Raw genomic sequence first — 24,141 nt, forward strand, 5'->3', positions numbered from 1 at the left:
ATGTTAAGGATGTCGATTTGAAAACACTTTTTTAAAGAGCATGTCACGAGTGGTAATCATACTTAACTCACTAACTTTAGGTTTTGGTTTCAATCTCAGCTCGAGTTTTATTTATTTTTACATACAAGAAGTGAACAGTTTGGAAAAACAATACTTGCATGTACAGATCTGTTTCTATATAAATTAAAATATATTTGTGTATTTTAGGACCGTGCAACACCAGGTAGACTGCTTGTAACAATATAAAGAAACCCTTATAAATGATACATTGGTTACATGATGAGATTGATGCACATTTATGTGTGCGTCTACTGCACAGGCTGTGATTATCTTGCGTGTTGTGTTGATCCAAGATTGCTGTACGATTTAATCAGTGGAACTCTTCACTCCAAATAATAGGAAAAACTTCAGACGTTACAATGATACTTGTTTTCTTAGGTTGAATAGACTTGCAAAATGACATTTTTGCTCAACCAAATCTAAAAAGTCTCTTACTTTGGAGCCTAAAAGCCAAATTCTCTTTTGGGATGCACACAAATCCAACTGACTCAAATATTCAACTCTGACTCCCTTGTGATTAGAGAGCTACCTCTAACTCCTCTTTTCTGCCCATTAGCTGAAAGACATGTATTTTGGGCCAAAACTCTTGGATTATCCATTCGACCATCCAGACTTGACTACTCGAGATAACAGCTAGTCTTTCAATAATCTATGAACGTTATTTTTCTCATTACTTTCACTTGGGGATGTTTGCAACCTTCATGTGTTCTCTCCTATAAGTATCCAATGTTTTTAGAAATAATTCTGAAATGAATGCCAATGATAATCATCTGATTTACATGAAAATGCATGAAAGATGTTCAGCAGCAGCACACAGTAAAATTGTTAATGCTTTTAACAAAAAACAAAAAATGCTTCGTTAAGATTTTTGGGCATCAGAATGAACAAAGATTGAAAGAAAGCAATTTATTTTCAGTTTCATGAGAATTTGATTACCTTGGTGAGTAACACTTTTTGAAAGTTAAGTTATTTATATTTTAAAAATATTTTGGAAAATAATTTGATTTCTTATCCTGGGAAAAGGATAGCTAATTTTTAATAATTAGACAGCTGGTATTTTATTCCAGTCACGTTCAGTCGAAACCTTTTCTTTAGTTTGGTTGACTGGATTTGCTACAGATTACCGTCTGTTCCTTTGTCCCATGAATTTCTCAGTTGTCTCATAACTGCTATTGCCTTTATGATGCAAAACCACAAGAAATAATAAAAATTGCTGGATAATTTTAGAAGTTTAAGTCGTGTTTAGTTTCAGAAGTTTCCGATAGTTCTACACAAGTCCTGAGAGGTGACTGGTTTGCAGTAAACAGTTCTCGAGTTGTAATCAACAGAGCAAAAGATTCTCCCCGTGTTGAGACAGAAAAAGCATATGCGAAATTGCTACAGAAAGGCTTAATATTTATGGAGCAATTCTGGTTTCTGATTAGTTGGTAGCAGAATGGGAATTAATTTGATTCGTCAGTTCCCAGCAGCATCGTTCATAAATAAAATCTCCTGACTATGCAAGATCATACCCCATTATATTCCAAAATATTGTAACAGTTGTCTCATAACTGCTATTGCCTTTCGATGCAAAATCACAAATAAAAATAAAGATTGCTGGATAATTTTTTTTGTAGGCGCTGGGTAGAATAGTTTTAATTTTTAACAAAAACATGAAATTAAACTTTCCAAGAAATTTTCTATTTTTCTTTGTCCAATCATTAAAAAAAAAAAAAAACTCATTGAGATTATGTTGCTAAGGTTGGCTCTTCAGTTGTTGTTTTCTGTTTCTCCCTTATTGTGAGGAGGTTGTCTTGAGAAGCCCTCCTGATATTTTTCTTGTAGCATTGCAATTTGTACAAAGATTGGGAAATTAGAAGTACTTCAACCCTTCCTGGAATTTTTCAGCTGAGCAACTCTTAGTGTAAATAATGGACCTTAAAAAAATCCTTTCCCCACAAAATGGTATGAGGTGTCTCAAATATGCGTTAGAAAATTAACTGATTATGATATCCCATTTTCTTTGATTATTACCTCGAATAACAAAAGATGAAATTAAAAAAAAAAAAATTAAGCTTTGAGACTTTGTGTTGAACAAAGATGGCGGCGTAGTTCAGATCAGTAACCAAGATGGCGGCCAAGAATCAAATGTGGTCCGTGGCGTAGTTAACGGCGAACTGATTGAATTCAAAATTCGACAATTTTTATTTTAATTTATTTTTTCTTTCCTTTTCTCAAGTCAAACCAAAATTGAATCCAAAATGATTTTTCCATTATATCAAAAAAGGGGGCGTGTAAAATGTTTTTGACTCCTAATGGGGGTATAAGACAAATGGATTCGCCAATCATTTTTATAAACACCGGCTGTGCTAAACAACCAATGAAAACATTTCAAAATTATTATAAAAGTTGTATTGAGCGTCAAGTTGTAATAAAATTCTAATTGTCGTTAAATTTGTCGTTGGTGAAAATGTTGCAAAATATTCCACTCCAGAAATTTGTGAAAAACCTTTTGCAACAAATCTTGCTTTAAAAGTTTCACTGCTAGAAGCTGATTTTTTTTTTTTTTTTTGAAAAAAACCCCGGCATGAAGAAATTATATTTTTATCTGTTGGTTTTGCCACTATTTTGTATGTTATTTTCAGATAAAGCTTTCAATTTGGATACCATAGCTTGTTCGCATTCTTGGTGATTTTCTAAATTAATCGCCTCATAACTTTCCAGTGCGCTGTTCAATGAATAACAGTAATCCACGGCGTAATCTTGTATCTTTTCAATTTGTAAGAAGTCTGGCCTTTTTCGCTCCCTTATTGGGTATCGACGTGTCTGGTTAATATTTTCGTCAGAAGTTCTACTGTAATTGTTATTATTAATATTTTCATTGTGATCGATTAAAGTGCTAGGTAATATTTCACTTTTTTCATCCACTGGATCGCCATTTTTTAAATTTAATGTATCATTGAATTTTACAAATCTAACCCTTTTTATAGAATTTTGGTTTAGGAATTAGATTAAATATGCCAGACTATTTTTATCGTAACCTACGAAAATACCTTTTTCGCTTTTAGTATTTAGTTTACTGGTGTTTTCTATAAATGCATAACAATCAGAACCAAATAGATGCATTCTGTTCATTTTAGGTTTTACATCACAAAACGCTTCATACAGCGTTTTTCCTAGCCTCTTATTGACCAATCTATTTCTGATATATGCTGCTGCCGTTAAAGCGTATGTCCATAAACTATGCGCTAATTTTGATTCGATAAGTAGGCATCTTGTCATCTCAAAAAGGGTTCGCCATGCCCTTTCAGCTGTGCCATTTTGAAAGGGGGAGTACGGCGCCGATTTCTCGCGTTTAATACGGTGGTTAATTAATAGAAGTTCAAAATCTTTACTAGTAAATTCAGTCCCATTGTCTGAGCGAATACATTTTACTGAACCGTACGGGGCAACATCAGCTAAATATTTCTTAGTGGCGAGGATAGTGTCAGATTTGTTTTTTAGAAAGTAAACCATAATTAAACCGGAAAAATCATCAATAAAGTTCAGAACATACCTTAGATTGTTTCTCCCCATCGGGCTGATCGGATGCACAAGTGAGAGAATTTTCGTAGCTTTTTTGCCTGGTGTTCGGCTTATATCATTTGCCATTTTCCCCTGTGCACAAACATCACAATTTGGGAGATCGTCTGAAGGTATTATTTTCATGCCTTTGACTACATATGTTAATTTTTTAATATTAGCTGTATTGCAGTGTCATAGAATTTTATGGCAGGTTTCCAAGTTGTGACAGGCAGTTTTTGAGGCAACCATACTTTTTTAAATAATATAGTCGGCCATTTTCTTTAATGTCAAATACAGTTCCATTGGGGTATGTCAATTTTGAGGTATTTTGGCCAAATTGTATATTTGCGCCTTGTTTAATTGCAGCCTGCATGGAAAATATGTCTTGCTTAAATGTAGGTATGAACAGAGCATTTTTTATAATACAGTTACAGATTTCGCCATTATTATTTTTTAGGGATATTTTAGCATCGTCTCTTTTCAAGACTATATCATTTATTTGACTACCGTCGGCAAGTTCGACAAAATGACTTTGAGGATTAAAGTTTGAATCAAAATTAATAAAATCAGATTCCTTGGTGATAACGTGCGCTGTAGCACCACAGTCTACAAGGAGGTTTGAGGTATTGTCAAAGTTACATGTGAATAGAAATGTATGTCCTTCCTCAAAGTTCTCAATGTTTTTTACGGAGTCCATTTTAGAGCGTTTATATTGACATTGGAAACTTTTGTGGTTGGGTCGTCACAATTATAGCAAATAATTTTATTCTTTTTCTTGGGAAAACTACTTTTGGAGAATACGTTGCGGTGAGGTGCGTAATTTGGTGGTGTCTGCTTTCAAGAAGCATTTTTAAACTTCATAATATTGCTGGAGTTATTATTGTCCACGAGCATACGATTAGTATCTTTGTAACTGCGCAATGCCGCTTTAAATTCGCTGAAATTTATGGGTTTGTTTTTCTGAGTTATAACAGTTGTAAATGGTTTAAAATCGGCTGGAAGTCCCTTGAGAGTCATTGATATCAACAAGCTATCGCTTATTATTTCACCTGAGAGTTTTAAGGCATTGGCGGTTGTTTTTGCCCTTATGACATAGTCGGTGATAGTTTCATCCTCGTTACGTTTCAGAGACGTTAGTTCTGTATATAGGGATATAATTTTCGGTTTCCCTTTTGATAAATGTTCTCTTAATATGTTCAATGCTTTCCTTCCATCATCCAATGCGTCTCTTATAATCAGAGACAGACTCCTATCGTCTAAACATTGAATCAGTTCTGCAAAAACAGTCGCATTCTTTTCGAGAAATTTGGGGTCATTTTGATTCTCTGTTGGAGATTGTATGACTGTAGTTTTCGAATCCTTAGATATCCCAGAAATTTTACCTGCCACAATTCGAATTTAGATTCCGATCCATCAAAGAAAAGATGATGGCTGGGCGCATAACCTGTTAAGTTTTGAGACATTGTGTTGAACAAAGATGGCGGCCAAGAATCAAATGCGGTCCGTGGCGTAGTTAACGGCGAACTGATTGAATTCAAAATTCGACAATTTTTATAATTTTGAAACGTTTTCATTGGTTGTTTAGCACAGACCGTGTTTATAAAAATGATTGGCGAATCCATTCGTCTCTCATACCCCCATTAGGAGTCAAAAACATTTTACAAAAATGATTAAAGATTCAGCTGGGAATGGTCATCATATTTACACATCCTTTTTACATGTTGGCATGCGTTGATGTTATAGTAATATATGAGAGATGTACTTTTAAAACCTGAATCCTTGGACAATTTATCTAACAAATGTCACAATATATAAAAATCTTAATGCAAAACATTATTGTTAAAAAATATTTTATTTCAGTAAAATTCAACAAAACTAAAATATCACGGAGGATTTTTTTTTTTAAATCACAGCACAATTGTTAACAAAAAGGGCAGTGAATCATTTTAAACAACCAGCTGGAAAAAAAAAAAAAAAAAATTTTTGTTTATTTTATTCTAGTTAATACTTGTTCAGCGATTTTGATGATTTTCTTGTAAAAGTTTCATTTTTCCTTGTCAGCTTAAAAACAAAAACAAAAAAAAAAAACCACTGGCAAAAAGGAGATCAAAAATGAAATAATCATTCACGAATCGAATGAAAATAAAAGGCTTGCAAAAAGGACTGAGATGAGAAATGAAGAGAATCTTTCAAATCCCAGAGCTTAAAGAGCAATGTTAAAACCTTCAAATTTAATTGATTTTTTTCGTTGATCATAGCGTTGCGCTACACATTTGAATATGAGTCAATGAGTAGAGAAAACGGTATGATCGTTCATTTATGATCTGCAATCAACAGTGGGACTGTTTTTCAAGCTTTCTATCCACGTGTCTATCTCACTTCAACATTTTATGCCTGTCACACTCAAAGTTAAAATATCATTTTCACTGCTAAGTGTACAGATTAAGAATTTATCTTTTCAATTGCATCCACAAAAAGTGCCCTGAACCAATGGCCTTATATCAAACTTGGTTCAGAACCTACTGCTGTTACTTGTACAAAAGGAGAGATTGTTTTAACTTTAGAAGCACATGAATGGCACAATGTGTCCATAATCAAGAAACAACAATTAAAAAAGAAAGTGTCAGGCAGACTTTTTCCTCAGACTTGAATCTGAACTTGATTGTATTCAAGTATATAGAAAGCGTCAACATTTATGATTCAGAAGATCGATTTATTCAGATCAAAATGTGGCTAACATTGAGGAAAGCTGACCTGAAGGCAATCACTAACCTTCTGATTTTTGGCGATGAAATTGTGAATGACTCAAGGTTCCTCAGGTCAGACTAAATAATCAGAAGCTTCATCATACGTAACTACTCAACCACAGTGACATGGGGTGGGGGACATAACTATGAAAATCTTATAACTAACAAATATTTGAGAGCACATTGAACAAAACATAGTCAAATATAAATATCAAAATTGATAATGAAAAAAAAAAAAAGTTTTCATCCAAAAAAATGTTGACAAGATTGATTTTTATTTTGTTTGACCAAAGAAAAATTATTTTCCAAGTACTACATATAATACTGCATTTTTTCTATATTTTAAATGAGATTGATATGTCTATGGTTCGAGCTCAGAATTTATAAATTTATGAACTCTGCTACAAAACGTGGGTGTTCTACAATAACTTAAATTTAAAAAAAAAAATTTTTTTTTTTTAAATAGGCCAATTTAAGTTTTATGTGATAATCAAACTCTTTGAAGCTCTACTCATTTTGAAAACAAATACTTTTATTTTACTATAAAATTTTGCAGCTGTCAAACATCTTGTGTGCATATCTGTATAAACTACAGCTAATCGAAACTGAAGTCAGTAATTCATTAGACATTTCACAAACTGCCCTATGTGATTTCTCTAGTTTGAGAAATTATTTCAAATAGTGACAGCTAGTTTTGTGTGGTTCTAGTTCATACAGATATACACACAAAGATCACTGACAACTGTAATTTTATGAGACAAGTAAAATAAAAACTACTTTTTTGTTATTGAAATAAACAGATTCTAAGAGTGTGACTTGAAGTACTAACACACAATATATATATAAAATAAGTAGTTTTTTTATAGAAAGATTTTGTAAGCAAGGAACCAACCAAAATATATTACAAATTGTTTTGTGTTCATTAGTGGTAGATATTAAAATTAACTTTTATTGGTGTTATAAATACTGGGTCAGCCAGAATAGGTTTGTTGAGTTTATTTAGTTTGATAGACCCATAGGCCATGTAGGTAACCTTATTTACCAGCGAGGTAGATAGCTGATTGTTTGATCTAAACAGACATGAGATATCAAAAATAGTCAATTGCAATATAGAAATGAGAGGAACCAGATCATAGTGTCATTTTAAATAAAGAGACATTTAGATTGCTATGAACATATTAACCAGAAACAATTTTCTTACTTATAAAAGCTGACTCAGTTTGAGAAGATTTCTCCTCAATCAAAGACAAAGAACAAATACAAAAAAATTGATTCTAACCCAAAGGTCAGATTCAGACATTTTATAATAAAAATAATAAAAATAAGTTTACATTAAGAAATTGTGGAGATCAAATTATTTAAATGACTACAATTTTCTTTTTTGTATTCATTTACAAGTATTTTTTTTATTATTATCAGACAATAAACTAACAACTTCAATCATTTTTTTTTTGTTTAGTAGCTTTTCAAAATGTTTTATGTGTACCGATTTCCTTTCTTACTGTTGAAATAAAGGAAATTTATAAAATAGCACAATGTGCTAACACAAGGAAACAAAAACACTGAAACATCATTTCTGTATGCTTTCAACTATTTTTCAATGAATCTGTACACATGAGAACTTTTAAAGCTACTTATAAAAAAACTAAAAAGTTATTTGTTAGTCTTGTATAACAAAGCATAGGAACCAAAGTTATACGTTCAACATGGATGAGTCTGACAATTATGCAACAAAGTCAGAGTTTGTGACTTTTGTTTTGGGTGTTGGGGAGAGTTAGGGTTACAAAACAAGGGACAAGAATATTATGACATGACTGCCTCTGACAAATGTTTTTTGTTTTATTATTAAAATACAAAATTTGTTTTAAAAAATCAAGTATAAAATTCGGTTATAATCTTGAATTAGTAAACATTGCAAACATCACATTTCAAAGTAATACACAGTATATAGTTTAAAAAAACAAAAAAAAAAAAAAAAAACTTGTTTTGTTACAAAAAATGAAAGGATATCCAGCTATAGCTTGTAAATGGTAATAAAATGTACTTGGCTTTCCTACTTTACTGCAGTTTCACAGTATATTAGAAGTGTCTCAGACTTGCATCAATTGAAAAGTAAAACCAGAAGAATGACGAAACTTTAAAGTATTAAAGCTAAGTACATTTTATCAACATTTATATAGCAGTATCATATAAGTGTTTGAGTCCCACACAACTACAATAATTCTACTGAAAATACCCTATAAAATGTGCTCAGTAATTGTGAAAATTAGAGCATAGCTACTTTTATCTGACAATTTTGGCATGAAACCTAGTTGCCAAGATTTGAGTTATTTAAAAGTGGAATATATATATATATATATATATATATATATATATATATATGAAAATATTTATATGGCAACAATTAAGCTATACAAAATATATCACCTTATAATATTGTGTATATATTCCAAGTAACATTCAAAATACATTGGAAAATTGAAACTGTAAAACTTCAAGTTGTTTATTTCAAAATAAGTTAAAACTAAACATAAAATATGTTGCATAAATTAAAAATTAACAGTTATTATAAACAAATGTCTGAATAAAACTAAGTATTTAAACTCATACCCTCCACACACTGTTTTGCTTGTATTTATCCTATTGAAATATAAGCCGTAAAGATGTGTTAAATACACCTTCAATAACATTAAGAATAATCTGGAAGAAAATGCAAACCATTGACAAAATTTGTCATCTTGCATTTATCCTATTTGTGAATATTAGTGTATATTAGTACAAGTGTTGAAACCAACTGGAAAGTATCTTCCTAAAAACAATTTAAATTCCGTATTATTGTGTTAAACCAATTCTATTTGTAATATATTTTCTTTGATATCATGTCAGACGTCATCTACTATTGAATACTGGAGTAATAATAAAATTTCACTAATTAGCAATTATCGTTGCGGTATATGTTCACATAACTTTTCATCATACACAACATTACCATTTTCCTTTAAGAACTGGCCGACTTCCTTTTTCCATTTCTCAATGTTTAAATTAGGAAAGAAAAAATTGATTTCTTGCTTTGCCGTTTCTTCTGAATCTGAAGAACAAAAATATGAGGAAGTTTCACATGAAAAATTGGTTGGAAATCAATTAAAAAAGAAATTTAAATTTAAAAAGAAAACTACTAAAAATGTGGTTAATACTTAGTGAAGTTTTGATTTCAAGAAAAATCCATCAAAGTTTTGTTAGGTGAAAGCCTTACTGCAGTGAATCGGAGACACAAAATGAATCACACATTGCCTAATGCTTGTACATTATGATTTGAGTGGTTTAAAAAATGCATTTTAAGTAAAAACACGATTATATAATTACCTGGCATGACGAAATTAGTAAAAGTTAAAAAAAAATGATCACATTGATTTACTAGAAGACTTATTTATTTATTTTAAAAAAAAAAAAAAAATTCTCAAATCGGCCATTTTCTGATTCGAAATAGTGAAAGGTATCTGAAAACAAGGGAGATAAGTCAGTTTGTCATACAGAATTGACTGTAGTAGAAGAAAGTTTTTACTAATTTCAATATGACACATAATAGTGTTTTACTTAAAATGCATTTATTTTTAATATCCAATTATAATGCACAAGCACTCATTGCCTTCTATGACGATAGATGTTCTTGTCGATCAAAGTTCTGCCACCTTGTGTGCTGTGTCTGAAGTGAGACGGTAACTTTCCTACAAAGAAGCGACACTAACACGAGAAACCTATGGGACAGCCAACAAATCCATGTCATCAGCTATGAAAATGGATCACTTTGTCCACCAATCATTAACGGCATGTTTTTGTTTCTCCACATGCAATGGTATAGACAACCAGATGAAGACAGGTCCAGATTCCTGGATTTTCAACAGAGCTTTGTTTGCCAGATAGCTGACTGTTTCCACTTTCCCTACCATCGGGAGGAATAGTTGGTCATTTAAAGATCTAATGGCCCATGGTTCATTCTGTGCTTTGTATAACTCAACATTTTCAGTGACATGATCAAAAGAACCTAATTCACTTACAATATTTAGAAAAGATTGAAAGAATAAACAAATTCCTTTTTAACATAGCAAAAGTTGTTGACAGGAAACTGGCAATTTGAAATGTATATAAACAGTACAAAAAATACCAAGTAGAATTTGGCTAAACTTAGATCCCAAATTCTTTTGTTGAATTTAAAAATGACTACATTCATATTTGTGTAGTGGAATGTGCTGCTTAATTCACTCCATCCATTGAGAGTTACTTCCCATGTAGTCAGATTCACATTAACACAATGAATGGAATTAACTTTTAGGACAGGAACATTATCTTTCTGGAAAAAAAAAAAAAAAAAAAAAAAAAACCACACACACACGGGCAGAGCATTTTTAATGTTAAATACTGCATAACTGCATCAATAATTTAGTTACAAAATTGGAGACGATCATCACCGATCCAAAATAAACAGCAACTGATTAAAAGAAACAATTATCATTTAATCATAAAGATGTGAACGACCATAATCAATGAAAGATTTACATATTTCTTTTTAATCATAAAATATGCCATGAAGATTCTCCAAGTCAGTCATTACATGTGAACTGGTTTCGTTGCAGCTTTTGGTTTTAAAATCGTTAGACCTGTTCTACCAGCAACCCAGATATTTCCCAAAAGAAAAAAAAATACCTTTGTTTAAATGTAACATCATGTTACAAATCACATTTAAGTTATACAATAATTGAAGAGGATGTTGTAGTTTGCTTGAAGCATTATGCATAGTGTATAAGGAGTTGTGTTTGAAGTCTATATCAATGCGGTTTTGATAGAAAAACATTGTTGGATGCAAAACACGGTAAAAAGAATAAATGACAATTTTTTATTATTAATTATTTATCAACGAATACATCGAACCAGGATAGTATCGTGGAGTTATGTTCTTTGAATTTTCATGGTATACCATATCTTCAAAAAGAATAAAAAACATTCAGTGGAGATGTGTTTATGCTCGAAGTCAGAAGTTGTAGGACGCCAATAGCATAGGTTTGCAGAGGCTCCTAAATTATTGTTGAAGTGTGAGTTTCCATTTATATTTGATATTAAATTGTTGCAATATTTATAATAATTACCAGTAATAATTATATTATGTGTTTTGGAAATAACAAAAAATAACTAACATGGGTTCGTAATCTGCACCAAGTGGAAGATGAGGTTTCACTTTGCTGCAATTCATTTTTTTTTTTTTTTTAAGTAGAAAATATGGACACTTTTCATGAAGTTTGGGGTAAAACAAAAAAAATAAATAAATAAACAAATAGAAATATTCAAAGCGTTTTCTGTTAATGGCCACATCTGATCAAGATTGAGAAGGTTTAAAAGTTATTCAAATTAAGATAACATAATTTAAATACAAACCTGAACCATGTGCACAATTTCTTGTATCTGTTAGACCGAAACGTCCACGAATTGAATCAGGTTCTTCAAAGATGGTTCTTGAAGAGAGGAAAAATAAATCATTTATATTGAGAAAAAAACAGGTAGACCAAATAATAGTTGAAAAAAAAACTTACAGGTATTAACTTTTAATCAAAGTAACGTATATGTTGTATCACAAACCAATCTAGAATTTAGTATGTAAAAATGGATAAATATAGTGAAATTTGGATGGAAACAAAATTTAATCTTTTCTCTAAAGAAATGCACAATTTTTTTCTCTAGTGTTATTCGTAGGGTTATGACAACAGCACATTCTTTTCATTGTTTTGACTCAAGTATATATCCAACACAGTTAGACACAATTAATCAACTAACCACATCACTCTACATAAAAATATAAGATATAAATGGATATACACCTGAGAATCAAAACAAAGAAAAGAATATGCTGTTGTAATAGCCCTAGTTATTAGTAGTTTTTTTTTGTTTGTTTTTTTTTCAAGTTACTTCAAATGAAATTACTACTTTCAGTAATGATTCATCTATTTGTTTACTGTTGGTGTTTTTCAACCTAACATGCATGATGTTGTGTCTGTATAAATATAAAGACAGTTTCATCTGAAAGAAAAAGGATTACTTATCAAGATGGTGGGTTTAAGTTATCTTTCACGCATACAAAAATATTCAAAACTGAAAACTTTACTGAATGAAAATTTTGCATCTATTATCAAATTGTTTCTGCTTTTATGGGCTTCAAATCTTAGTGTTTTTTTATTTTTTTTATTTAATATGCTGCGAATCATATTAAGAAGATTCAATATGTTAGCCGTTGAAATGAATTTTATATGAAAAAGTTATACTTCCGAGTCATTTTTTATATGCTTTTTTTCAAACGGTAATGAGATTTTGTCCAAATTTAGTCTAATAATCATTAATTTTCATTTGTTCAAAGCCTACAATTTTGTTATACACTGAAATTTGATTTTGGGATCAACAGTGCGCAAGACAGTAAATTTTCTAATTTTCGACAAACTTTCAAAGGTTGTTAGATATAATGAAAATAAAATTTTGGTTGGCATATGTAGTTTGAGGAAGGTCATGCGGATGACCTTAGAGATGTCTAATATGTACCAGTAACATTTTTATTTATTGGAAATTTAAAGATTAATGTAGAGGAGTAGTAGGATTCCAAAATGACCTTCCGTGATGCCCTTGACTGGTTGACTAGTTCTCATGCACCCAGCACTACATCATGCATCTCAAAAGCAATTTTTGCATTTAGCCTCAATAGTGAACGCCTGTCCATGCATGATGAAGAGTAAGACAACTGCATGAGGTAAGCCTCTTAATATGCATAAACCTAATTGAAATATAGCGGATATAGAGGAGTTCAACCTTAATAAAAGAATACCTATTCTTTAGGTTAGTTGTAGTTTCAACAAATGAAAGCACCCGTAGTATGACCGCAGCAGCTTCAGAGATGTTCATCCTGCATGACAACTGGAAGGTGCACTGTTCTAATTAGCGGTGAACCATAGTACATCTCTACATTCAAACAACTATGTTTACTAATATAAACTCTAATGTGCGATAGCCGACATGTTGGTAATTTTAGATGGTACACAGGCTTATTAGTAGTCAACTGCGGTCACATCTACACTGACACACTATGTGATTATATATAGCAGTAGGCTAATGCAGTAGATATTAACAAACTGATGCCTTGACAAAAAGATTGCTATTATGACTAGGTTGAGGATCTTCCCCTGAGAGGACAACAGCAGGCATTTTTTTTTTTTTTTTTTTTTTTTTTTTTACACAGTGATGACCACTTATCAAGGCCCGGAAGCCACTCAGGGATAAGGGTTATACATACAGCTCAAGTTTAGGAACAACTGAAAACTGAGTTGGAGGATAGGCAGAACAGCCATCCCATTTCTTGTTTCAACTTTATTTTGGCAAATTTCAATTTAATTTTTAATTACAATGTTATCCTTAAGTAATAAATTTTCATATAGGTTAGATAATTACCTAACTTTTCTAGATTTTTAAAGAGAGACTCCATCAAAACAAGCCTCACACCCCGCCTACATTTTGTCTGTTGCTATTTAGTATTTATATTATGTGACCTTTCATAAATAAATCGTCTACTTTTTTAATTATTAATAAAAGGTTAAAATGACTGACTTGTTTATGAAAAAAGAAAAATCAATGTTTTAACAATAAAAATGGTAAATATTCCACATACCTTAACACACGTGTTGGACCGAGCAGTTTTCTCCATGTATTGATGGCATCATCACGAGCAAGAACATGGACACCAATTGGGCCACTGACAAGCAAGATTTAAAATAAATTCATGTCAGAAAAAGAAAAATATTTTTTTTTTTTTTTTTAAATTCAATTAATTTAATCTGCAAATGTCTCACATTTTTCATAATTCAGCATTTTCTTTTTAATTTTTTTTTTAGTTTTGGTGATTGGGTTAACAAAAGTTCAGAATGATGAAGAAATTATATTTTGATATTTTGGGCAAAATTCTCAAAATTCAAACATTTTGTTTTGAAAGTTGCTGTGATATATTGGAATTTTAATGCGGCAGCAAAGAATTCAATCAGCACAAACATTGAATTATTAATCTTTTTTAAATTTATTTTTTAGTATCTTGCAGAGTCCACATTGAATCTTAAGTTTTTATCTTTATTTATTATTAATTTATTTTTAATTGGTAACAGGTGAATTTTATTTATTTATTTTATTATTTTTAGTATAAAAGATCAGCATTGATTATTTTTTTCTTAAATATTAATACAAAATTAACTCATCATTTTATGTTAATTTAGTTTTATTGTAATAGATAAATAGTTATAGGTAAATATTTTAAATGAGTGTGAAAAGGGGAGATAATTAAAGTATTGGGCAGACAAAGTAAGAAATAGATACTGTCCATCTTTTTTATAGAAATCGCTTCAAACAAGACAAAACAACGATGCAAGGTGCTGAAAAAAAAAAAAAAATTTTTTTATTAACTACTTCAAAATCAAAAACTAGCCAATTATTAAGTGTATGATTCCAATACAGAAAACAGCAATTCTTCCCCCTTTGTAAGAAATGAATATGAGGACTAAAGTACAAAATAAGTTGTGTTTATACACGAGTTATGTTTAACAGTATAAATTGGTTTAACTTTATGATCCTGGTATTAATCTCTACAAAATCAAATTTTTAAATTGTTTTATTTATACTAGAAATGTCTAAATCTTTATCAATCTAATGTCTGATTTTTTTTTAATTTAACTATTTATTTTATTCTTTTCAACGATTTATAAGCATATGAATAAATAGTTCAGATTTTAATAGATTTTTTTTCTGAATAGGTTGTAGTGACACATTGTCCAGAAATATTTTTGAACGAATGACATTAAAAAGGAAGAATTGATAAATTCCAAATGTTTGTTGGTTATCAGCATGATACTAGAGCTATGTGCATGTTGGTAAACATATCAATGCGCACATAATGTTATCGGATAACAATATTAAATCAACGCCAGAATGTGATAAGAAATTACATTTAAAAAAAAAAACCTCAAACTTTTAGATGCCATTTTGTTTATAATGATAAACTTGTTTTTCAAATGATATTCATTTCAAAGAGGACATCTTATTAGAAACTTTTCAAATGGAAGAGGTATAAATTTAATGATTTTATTATTATTATGGCATTTTCACCCCAAACAAGGCACAGTGTCACTTTGATATCGAGGGATACTATCTGGGACATAATTTTCAGGGATACTATGTAGGGAGTTCAGCAGCAAGATGTCTGTTTACATTCCAATTGAACTTCTGCATGTCAGTACAGTCTGGGAAGCAGAGACCCGGAAGAGAATTCCAAAGTCTAGCAGTCCAATGGAAGAAAATATTAGAGTAGAAGGCTTTCTTACATTTAAGGATTTCTATGTAGGGGTGGGATTTTGCTGCTTGTCGGGTTTGATGAGGGTATTTACGTTGAGGAGGGACAACGGCTTGTAGTTTGTCGGAACACCTACCATTAAAATATTTGTAAAACAGGTAGAGGAATGCAGCATTTCGTCAATGGGATGGCGGTTGAAGCCTAGCTGATAGTGTGGGACCTATTAGGTTGGTGACTCTCTTTTGAACTCTGTCCAAGAAGGAGAGATTAGTAGCAGATGCACAAGTCCAAATGTAGCAACAATACTCCATACATGGGCGAATGGTGGCTTTGTAGAGGTACAGAATACTCTCAACTATAAGTAACTTTCTAGCATGGTACAGATAGCCCACCTTCCTTGCAGCAGCCTTGGCAATGCCCTCAATGTATTTGTCCTAACTCATGTTTGCCGTGAATGTTAAGTCGAGGCGTTTCAATGAAGTACTTTCAGGTAATGTATCATTAACCATGGTTTCTTGTAGTTATTGAAAGGAAAGAAACTTAGTCTTGGTAGCATTGAATGTGACCATCCATTTTTGTCACCATTCCACTACAGACTGGACGTCTTCCTCTGGGGTTTCCGCCATTGCCTTGGATATGTGGTCATTCATTTTCTCCGTATGTCTGTTATAGAGTGTGGTGTATTCAGCATATACCCCTATCTCAGAAACAATTTTATAAGGGAGGTCATTTATGAATATTAGAAAAATAAGGGTCCAAGGATCAACCCGAGGTACACCAGCATTTATATCATATTGTTTTGACATACAACCATCAACGACAACCAGGATTCTTCTCTTATTTAATAAGGATTTAATTATGTTAAAAATTTGTCTAGTAATACTATTTTTCATGATTAATATTGATTTTCATGAGAAGACCATCATACCATACACTGTCAAAGGGTAAAAATACCTGGCCTTGAAACCAGGTGCAGGGCTAACCCTCTCGGTGCTGATGGACCTGCAGATCTCATCAGATCAACCATCTAGGAGAAGGAAAACTGATGTTAAACCTGTGCCACTGACCTCATATGTCTTGGCACCAAACAAGAGAGGGAGACCTCTTCAGTCCTCGTCAACAACCTCCCTAGAGCTGGTGACTCAATCAAATCACTGGTTTGTAAACCTAAACTGCTTAAGGAGTAGGTAGGCTCCACATATTCCTTTTTTGCCTATTAGCCAGGAGCAGAGGTGCAGTTAAAGAGACTCATTATGAGATGTTTAGTGCTTGGCCTTGTTTCCTGACTAGGACAGTTTTTAGAACTTATAATCATGTTTGTAAATCAAAACATTGGAGTTAAAACAATTTTTTGCATTAAAATTAATGCAAATTTCCCAATCCTCCATGAATCCAATCCATCAATAATTTCTCTATTGACAGAGGTAACACTCTGCAATCACACCAACACCTGTTCCACCCTGTGCTCCAATCATATGCAAATCAAAGTATAACTGATTCCGATTCCTTATAAATCTCTAAATTTTTAACTATGAAGTAGTTATTTTTTCCCAATTATCATGTAAACACATGCTAAGTGTGCAGATATTTTCTCAAGCGTAAAAAATACACTTGTAAAGGATGATCTATAGATTTCAGTTTTAATATTAGTTTAAAATCAATAAATATTTATTATTTTATCATTACTACCAGCAGTGGAAGATTTTACTTTTAACAAAGTCAAATAAAAAAGACAAAAGAATCGTATTTGGCATTGGAAAATAGGCACAATTTTTTCTGATTCCAATACCCCTAAAAGTTCTGATTAATCATTCCAACACTAACACATATATCATATGAAAATTTAAAATTCTAGTAAGACAACCTTAATATAAGTTTCTAAAAACTAAAAAAGATAAATTATCTTACCTGCACATAAATGTCACAAGTCTGTTGTAGAAAAACTTTTCTGAAATTAGAACAAGAAATAACATTTCTATTTTAAAAAAATGTTTTGAGAGGGAGAGGTGTAATTGGCTAAATGGATATTATCATGGACAACAGGATAAACAACAATCGGATCTAATGTGCTCATTTATGCATTAACATTGTTCAGAAAGGTATGATCAATTTTTTTTTTCTTTTTTTTCTTACATTTTCACCCCAAACAAGGTACAGTGCCACTTTGATGTAGGGGGCTACTATCAGGGATATAAGTTGCAGGAATACTATGAAGGAAGTTGAGCAGCAAGATGTCTGTTCACATTACACTTGAACTTCTGCATGTAAGTACAGTTGGGGAAGCAGGAACTCATAATGGAATTCCAAAATCTAGCAGTTCTGGGGAAGAAACTATTAGGGTGGAAGGCTTTCTTACATCTAGGGATCTATACTGCGTAGGGGTGGGACTTTGCTGTTTGTCAGGGGAAATTACTTCAAGGAGGTACGAGGGCTTGTAATTCATCAGAGCATCCACCATTAAAAATACTTGTAAAACAGGCAGAGGGAAGCAACATTTCATTGATGGGACAGAGGTTGAAGCTTAGATGATAGTTCAGAGCTTATCAGGTTGGCGACTCTTTTGAACCCTGTCCAGGAGTGAGAGACAAGTAGCAGATGCACAAGCCCAAATGTGACGGCAATACTTCATATATGGGTGAACGGTGGCCTTGTAGAGATACAGGATACTTTCAGGCGTAAGTAACTTTCTAGCACGGTAGAGAGAGCCCACCTTCTTCACAGCAGCCTTGGCAATGCTCTCAATGTATTTGTTCCAATTCGTGTTAACTGTGAATGTTAAGCTGTTCTTAAGTGTTTCTTATTATTTGTACCTGAGGCAGCATTCACTTAGAATGGGTTGAGCTAGCTCCTCCCATAGAATACACAGCATCCAAGATGACGTAGATTATGGATGATGGTCTGTAGCAGCCAATCCTGGAACCAGTGGTAAACAATATAGATCTATGGACCAGAGCTAGGTTTGATGTCTGATTAGATGGTGTGCAACCACATCGTCAGCTGGCCTCCCGGGTGTCTTTGACAAACTTAGAGTGGTTCTGGAGCTGTTGCTTTATAGATGAACTCTCATGGATTGCAGCACCTAGCATGGTCGAATCAGTCTAATCTTTTCTTTAAGAGATTGTTTGAGGAAAATGATCATGCAGCACTTCCTGACTTAGGTATAACAAACTTAGGTATAACACTAATTTCTCTCCAAAAACTTATGCTTAATTGTATACAATAGGTGTTGTGCTTACACATTGGATAACTTAAAAAAGATTGGTATGTCATAATAAAATGGCAAACAAAACTGAATGGTAAAGGTGATATAATTGCAATTGCTTTGTTAGACCTTAAGATTATAAAGATATTCAGAATAAAATGTACGACGAGCTTGTCAAAGGTTCACTATCGTAAATTAACATGCAGTTAATATTCTAATTAATCAAGACTAAATGCAACTATTTATTTTTCAGTTTATTCTTTAACCTCATGTTTCTCAACCAGTGTTACCGGGAACACAAAGGTTTTGTAAAAAAACAGCCCGAAGGCATTGTGCTCCCACATTAAATAAACTAAAATGTGGTTGGTATGTCATTAAACAGACAGTTAATATTTTAATCTAATGAGAAAACCAACTAAATAATATAAGATTATTTCATCATAGAATTATAGCCAGAAAATGCTGATTTACTGTAAATAGAAAAAAAAAAAACAATTGAAGAACCAAACCATTGCAGGTGTTGGATTTTTTTATGGATATTTCTGTAGACAAGGCATGAAACCACTTAAATGTAAGGAACTTAAAAAAATTACTACTTGAAGGTAAAAAATTAGACAACAGTAAGTGATAGATGGATAGATTCTAACCCCCAAAACAGCAGTTCTTTTCCTTTTGCTAGAAAAATCAGTCATGAGATATGAGGACTAAAAGACAAAAAAAAAAATGAAGCAAGGGTTATGAAACTGCAAAAAGTCCAAGGAAAGTTGTGTAAGGCTAAAGATTTTTAATTTGAATATAATTACAATACTTATCATAAATGGTCTGTTATAGATTATTTATCGTAGATGATTACCATAAATAATTTGGTGTTGACAACCATTAAAAACATATTGTAGACATATTTCAACTTTTTTTTTTTCAACCATAGCTGGAAAGAAAACATGGGTTCATACATTTCACTAAGTAGGTCACCTCGAGAATTGCTAAAATGTCTGAATTACAGATTTCATTACTCCTTCCACATCCACCCATACCAGTGTTAAAAAACCTTGAACTTTTACATGGCATCTTGTTTACATGATAAAGAAATGTTAACTTGTCATTCAGTTGATATTAACTACAAATATTACATCATATTGGAAACAGGTTAAATATTACTGTTGTTGACTTGGAAGTTGTGACACTATAGATATGTACATGTAAAAAAAAAAAAAAAAAATTCTTGTCCAGAACTCCCCCTCCATGAAAAAACAAAAATAAAAAAATCTGTATGTGTGTATCTGTAAAAGAAAATATTGTACACCAAAAAAATCATGTAAATTGGTCAAGTAGTTTTATTTTTTGAATAAAAAAAAAAAATTAAATATTATGGCTAAACTACAAGGAATGACCTTGCAACGCCATCTTGAAATGTTTTCAAGATGGCATTGCGAGATAGTTCAAGAGACAAAGAAAATAACTCCAAAACATTTAAATTTTTGTGAATTTAAAAAAAAAAAAATAATGCAGTAGCGTTTCAAAAAGAAAAACATTAGTAAAGCATTAAAAAACTAAAATTCATCACTGGTTGTTAACCCCCTTAAAAGTTCTTCAGAAATAGAGTTGAGAATCAACCTTGTACATTTTTGTAATACCTACAAATTCATATTAATCGCTTAAAAATGATTTTCGTTATAAAAATAAAACTACTTGATCAATTTATGCAATTTTTAGTAAACAATATTTTTTTTGTTACAGGTAAGGAGAGATTCTGGACAAGCACAAAAAAAAACAAAAAACAAAAAAAAACATATCAACTGGATGGTAAAATAACTTAAGCTTGAAATATCTTCCAAATTTAAAAAAAAAATATTTTACTTTTAAAAAGTAGAAAAATGTTTATTTTGTTGTAGTAAAACTGTATGGATGGAAGGGTTGTACATTCAATATTATATGAAAACCCTACGAGTATTATGCAGTAAAGTAAAAATGTCTGGATAAAAATGTTTCCTTTTTTTTTTTTTTTTTTTTTTTAAATCAGTGGCAGATGTTTTAAAAGGGGTTGAATTTTAATAGGATTTGATGGTTAATGGAAATATTCACACTATATATAGAGAGAGAAAATTGACTGAAATGCAGTCATTAAAAACTGCAAAGAAATTATGATTTTTTTATGGGTGGGTTTTTGCTCAGAAATAATTTCATTCTCCCTTATAAGGTAAATCTTTCAGCAATAAATATCACTATTGGTGTCCACAGGAAAAACACAAATCCAAATCATTTTTGAGCTATAGCAGTTAGTTCAGACATGCAGAAGAGGTGATGAGACAACATTAAAATATGAATTCCTATTTATCAGTTTACAGAATTTATATTAATGGGTTCTTTCAGTTATTAACATTATGCATCACATACTAGATGTCAATATTTTTCTGATTAGGTTGCGTTGTCGAGAAAGTTTTCTATTTTATCTGATATAATCTAGCAATTTGAGTGTTCACTGAAAAAACACAAATTCAAAGCATTTTTCGAGTTAAAGCAATTGAATCAGAACTGTGTCACAAGCAAGCTGGTGTGGGATAACTTGTAGCAAAGTTTGGAATTCTTTGCATCTTCTGTTGAGTTTATATTAGCTAAAAGTTAACTGGTTATGAAAATTCACATAAACTATTTCAAAAGTTTTGGCAAAGAATAAATGCAGCCCAAAGATAAAATTTCTAGTATTTCCAATGTCTTTCATTTTGATTCATTTCACTACATTTTGTGAACAAGACCAGAGGACAGCTCAAATATCAAAATAAAAAATAAAAAAATTAAAAACAACATGTTTTTTTTCCTCCTTATACCTCCTTGAATATACTTTTCCGGAAATATACAAATTTTATATATATATATATATATATGGCACAATCACGTTGATACACCGGTTCTCACCAGATCACCGAAGTTAAGCAATGTTGAGTCTGGCCAGTACAAGATGGGTGACCATTTGGGAAGGGTAGGCGCTGTATGTGCTCTCCGCTTATCTCGGCATTTGTTTCCAGTCGTCCTGTACTTCACTTGCCACTGGTATTTAACAATGTCGTCTCAGGAAAGGTGTGATTGGAGATTACGCACCTCCTGCCACAAAAATTTCACGCGCAAGCAACCCTTTGTGGGTATCCATAGTCTGTCCAAGACTGAAGGAGCCTGCTTATATATATATATATATATATATATATATCCATAATATAAAGCTGAACATCTGCGAATAGGCTCCTATATGGTTGACTATTATAGAAAACTGATCACATATAATGATAGAAGATGTATCGAGACACAGGAATGGGTATGTTTTATCTGGCATAATGAGGATTCATTAAAATTGTGGGGGCTGCGTACGCACCTGGTCCACAAAGTATGGAAATAAAAAATTTAAAAATTAAAAAAAAAACGTTTACAAGTGTTTTTGATATAGATGTACATAATACTTTGATAAGTATGTTTTAACTTAAATAGGGATGGTATAATAAAATTGTGGGGTCTGCATTCGCGCCTGGCCTCTATAGAATGAAAATATGTCACAAACTTTAACAAGGTTTTTTAATATAGATCCACAGAATATTGTGATAAGTGTTTCAATGTGAACAGGTATGGTATAATAAATTATGGGGTTTATCTATTTTATTTTTACTTTCATCATATTTTGCTTTGGTTTTGATACCCCCAAATTCGAAGCTATATCTTTACAACCCTTCCTTTTCATAACCTATCATACTTTTATAATCAGAGTCCATTTTCTGTAGGCTGTTTTTGAACCCAGTCAACAACGGGTACTTTTGCTAGTATATATATATATATATATATATATATATATATATATAAAGTGATGGTTGTGTAGCTCCAACGAGAGAAACAAATGTATATTTAAAAGAATGTAGCCATCAACAATTGTAAGTTTTTCAGACTTAATTTTTTTAAAATATTAAAATATTTTAATATATTAAAAAATGATAAAAGTCTGAAAAACCTAGAATTGTTGATGGCTACACTCTTAAATATATACAGTGATGATCATATTTATTGGCACGGTAAAATAAAAGTTAAATTTTGTCTAATAAATTCTAAAAAAGGGATTAAATTAAAGAAAATAACAAAGTATATTATGTATTTTTAACTGGCCTTTCCGATGCAGCAATCGGATTTTAGAAAAAATAAATAACAAAGGAACAACAAACATAATTGCAAAAAACCCTTGTTCAAAATTATTGGCACGATTTATTTAATAATCAATTGTATAGCCTTTGGCCTTGATTACCTTCCTCAGTCGCTTTTCATAGTTTACAACCAAGTTGTTGCACTCTTCAGTAGTAATTTTAGCCCACTCTTCCTGACAATAATCCTCCAATTGAATAAGATTCTTAGGCTTCCTTTGCATTACCCTCAATTTTAATGTTCTCCATAAATTTTCAATTGGATTAAGGTCTGGGCTTTGTGATGGCCACTCCAAAACATTAATATGATTGTCCTCAAGCCATTTCTTAGTCAGTTTAGCCGAATGCTTTGGGTCATTATCTTGCATGAACCACCAACGACGACCAAGTGAGAGCTCTTTAGCAGAGTCTTTCAGGTTTTCATCCAATATTTTAACATAATCTTCCTTTTTTATGCTACCTGTGACCATAACAAGTCGCCCTGGTCCAGAGGCAGCAAAGGATCCCCAAAACATCAAACTGCCTCCACCGTGCTTCACTGTGGGTATGGTGTTCTTAGGCAGGAAAGCTTCGCCAGATTTTCTGTAAATATAAGACACTTTATTATGGCCAAATAACTATTTTCGTTTCGTCAGTCCATAGAACACGTTTCCAGAATGCAACATCTTTATCAATATGACGTTTTGCAAAGGCTAGCCTTGCTTTCAGGTGCATAGGCTTCAATAAGGGAGTCTTTCTCGGACGACATGCTTTTAAACCAGTTCTCTTCAAAACTCTACCAACTGTATGTCGAGATACATTCACTCCAGAGGTGCTCTGTTCATCAACAATCTCCCCAACAGAGATCCTTGGGTTTTTGTTTTACTTGTCGAACAATTTTCCGTTCATCTCTTAGGGAAAGAATCCTTTTTCTCCCTCTACCCTCTAAACTCATAACGTGGCCTTGCGATTTGAACTTGTTTATTATGGCTCTAACAGTGGATTTGGAAAGGTTTAGCTTCTTTGAAATCTTATCATAGCCCTCCCCATTGGTATGGCATGCTACAACAAGCTTCC

At 31.9% G+C, this 24,141-nt stretch overlaps 1 protein-coding gene across 2 annotated transcripts in view; it reads right to left on the reverse strand.

The window, feature by feature from the left end:
• Positions 1–5,436: 5,436 nt before the first annotated feature.
• The window catches only part of LOC145291166 (nucleoside diphosphate kinase 6, mitochondrial-like), a 39,365-nt gene continuing 20,660 nt past the window's right edge, over positions 5,437–24,141 (reverse strand). The window contains exons 3-7 of one of the 2 annotated variants that reach the window (XM_080136711.1): positions 17,620–17,659; positions 14,047–14,130; positions 11,778–11,854; positions 9,340–9,438; positions 5,437–5,561 (exon numbers count right to left, since the gene is read on the reverse strand). In XM_080136711.1, the coding sequence (XP_079992837.1) occupies positions 5,545–5,561; positions 9,340–9,438; positions 11,778–11,854; positions 14,047–14,130; positions 17,620–17,659 (317 nt within the window). In that variant the 3' untranslated portion in view covers positions 5,437–5,544. Of the gene's footprint in view, positions 9,439–11,777; positions 11,855–14,046; positions 14,131–17,619; positions 17,660–24,141 lie in introns of both variants that reach the window. The other variant, XM_080136701.1, reaches the window with a different exon arrangement.

Source organism: Euprymna scolopes, chromosome 2 (genome assembly GCF_053919585.1).
Source record: "Euprymna scolopes isolate OS-2025 chromosome 2, ASM5391958v1, whole genome shotgun sequence".
In the NCBI taxonomy this organism is placed as follows: Eukaryota; Metazoa; Mollusca; class Cephalopoda; order Sepiida; family Sepiolidae; genus Euprymna; species Euprymna scolopes.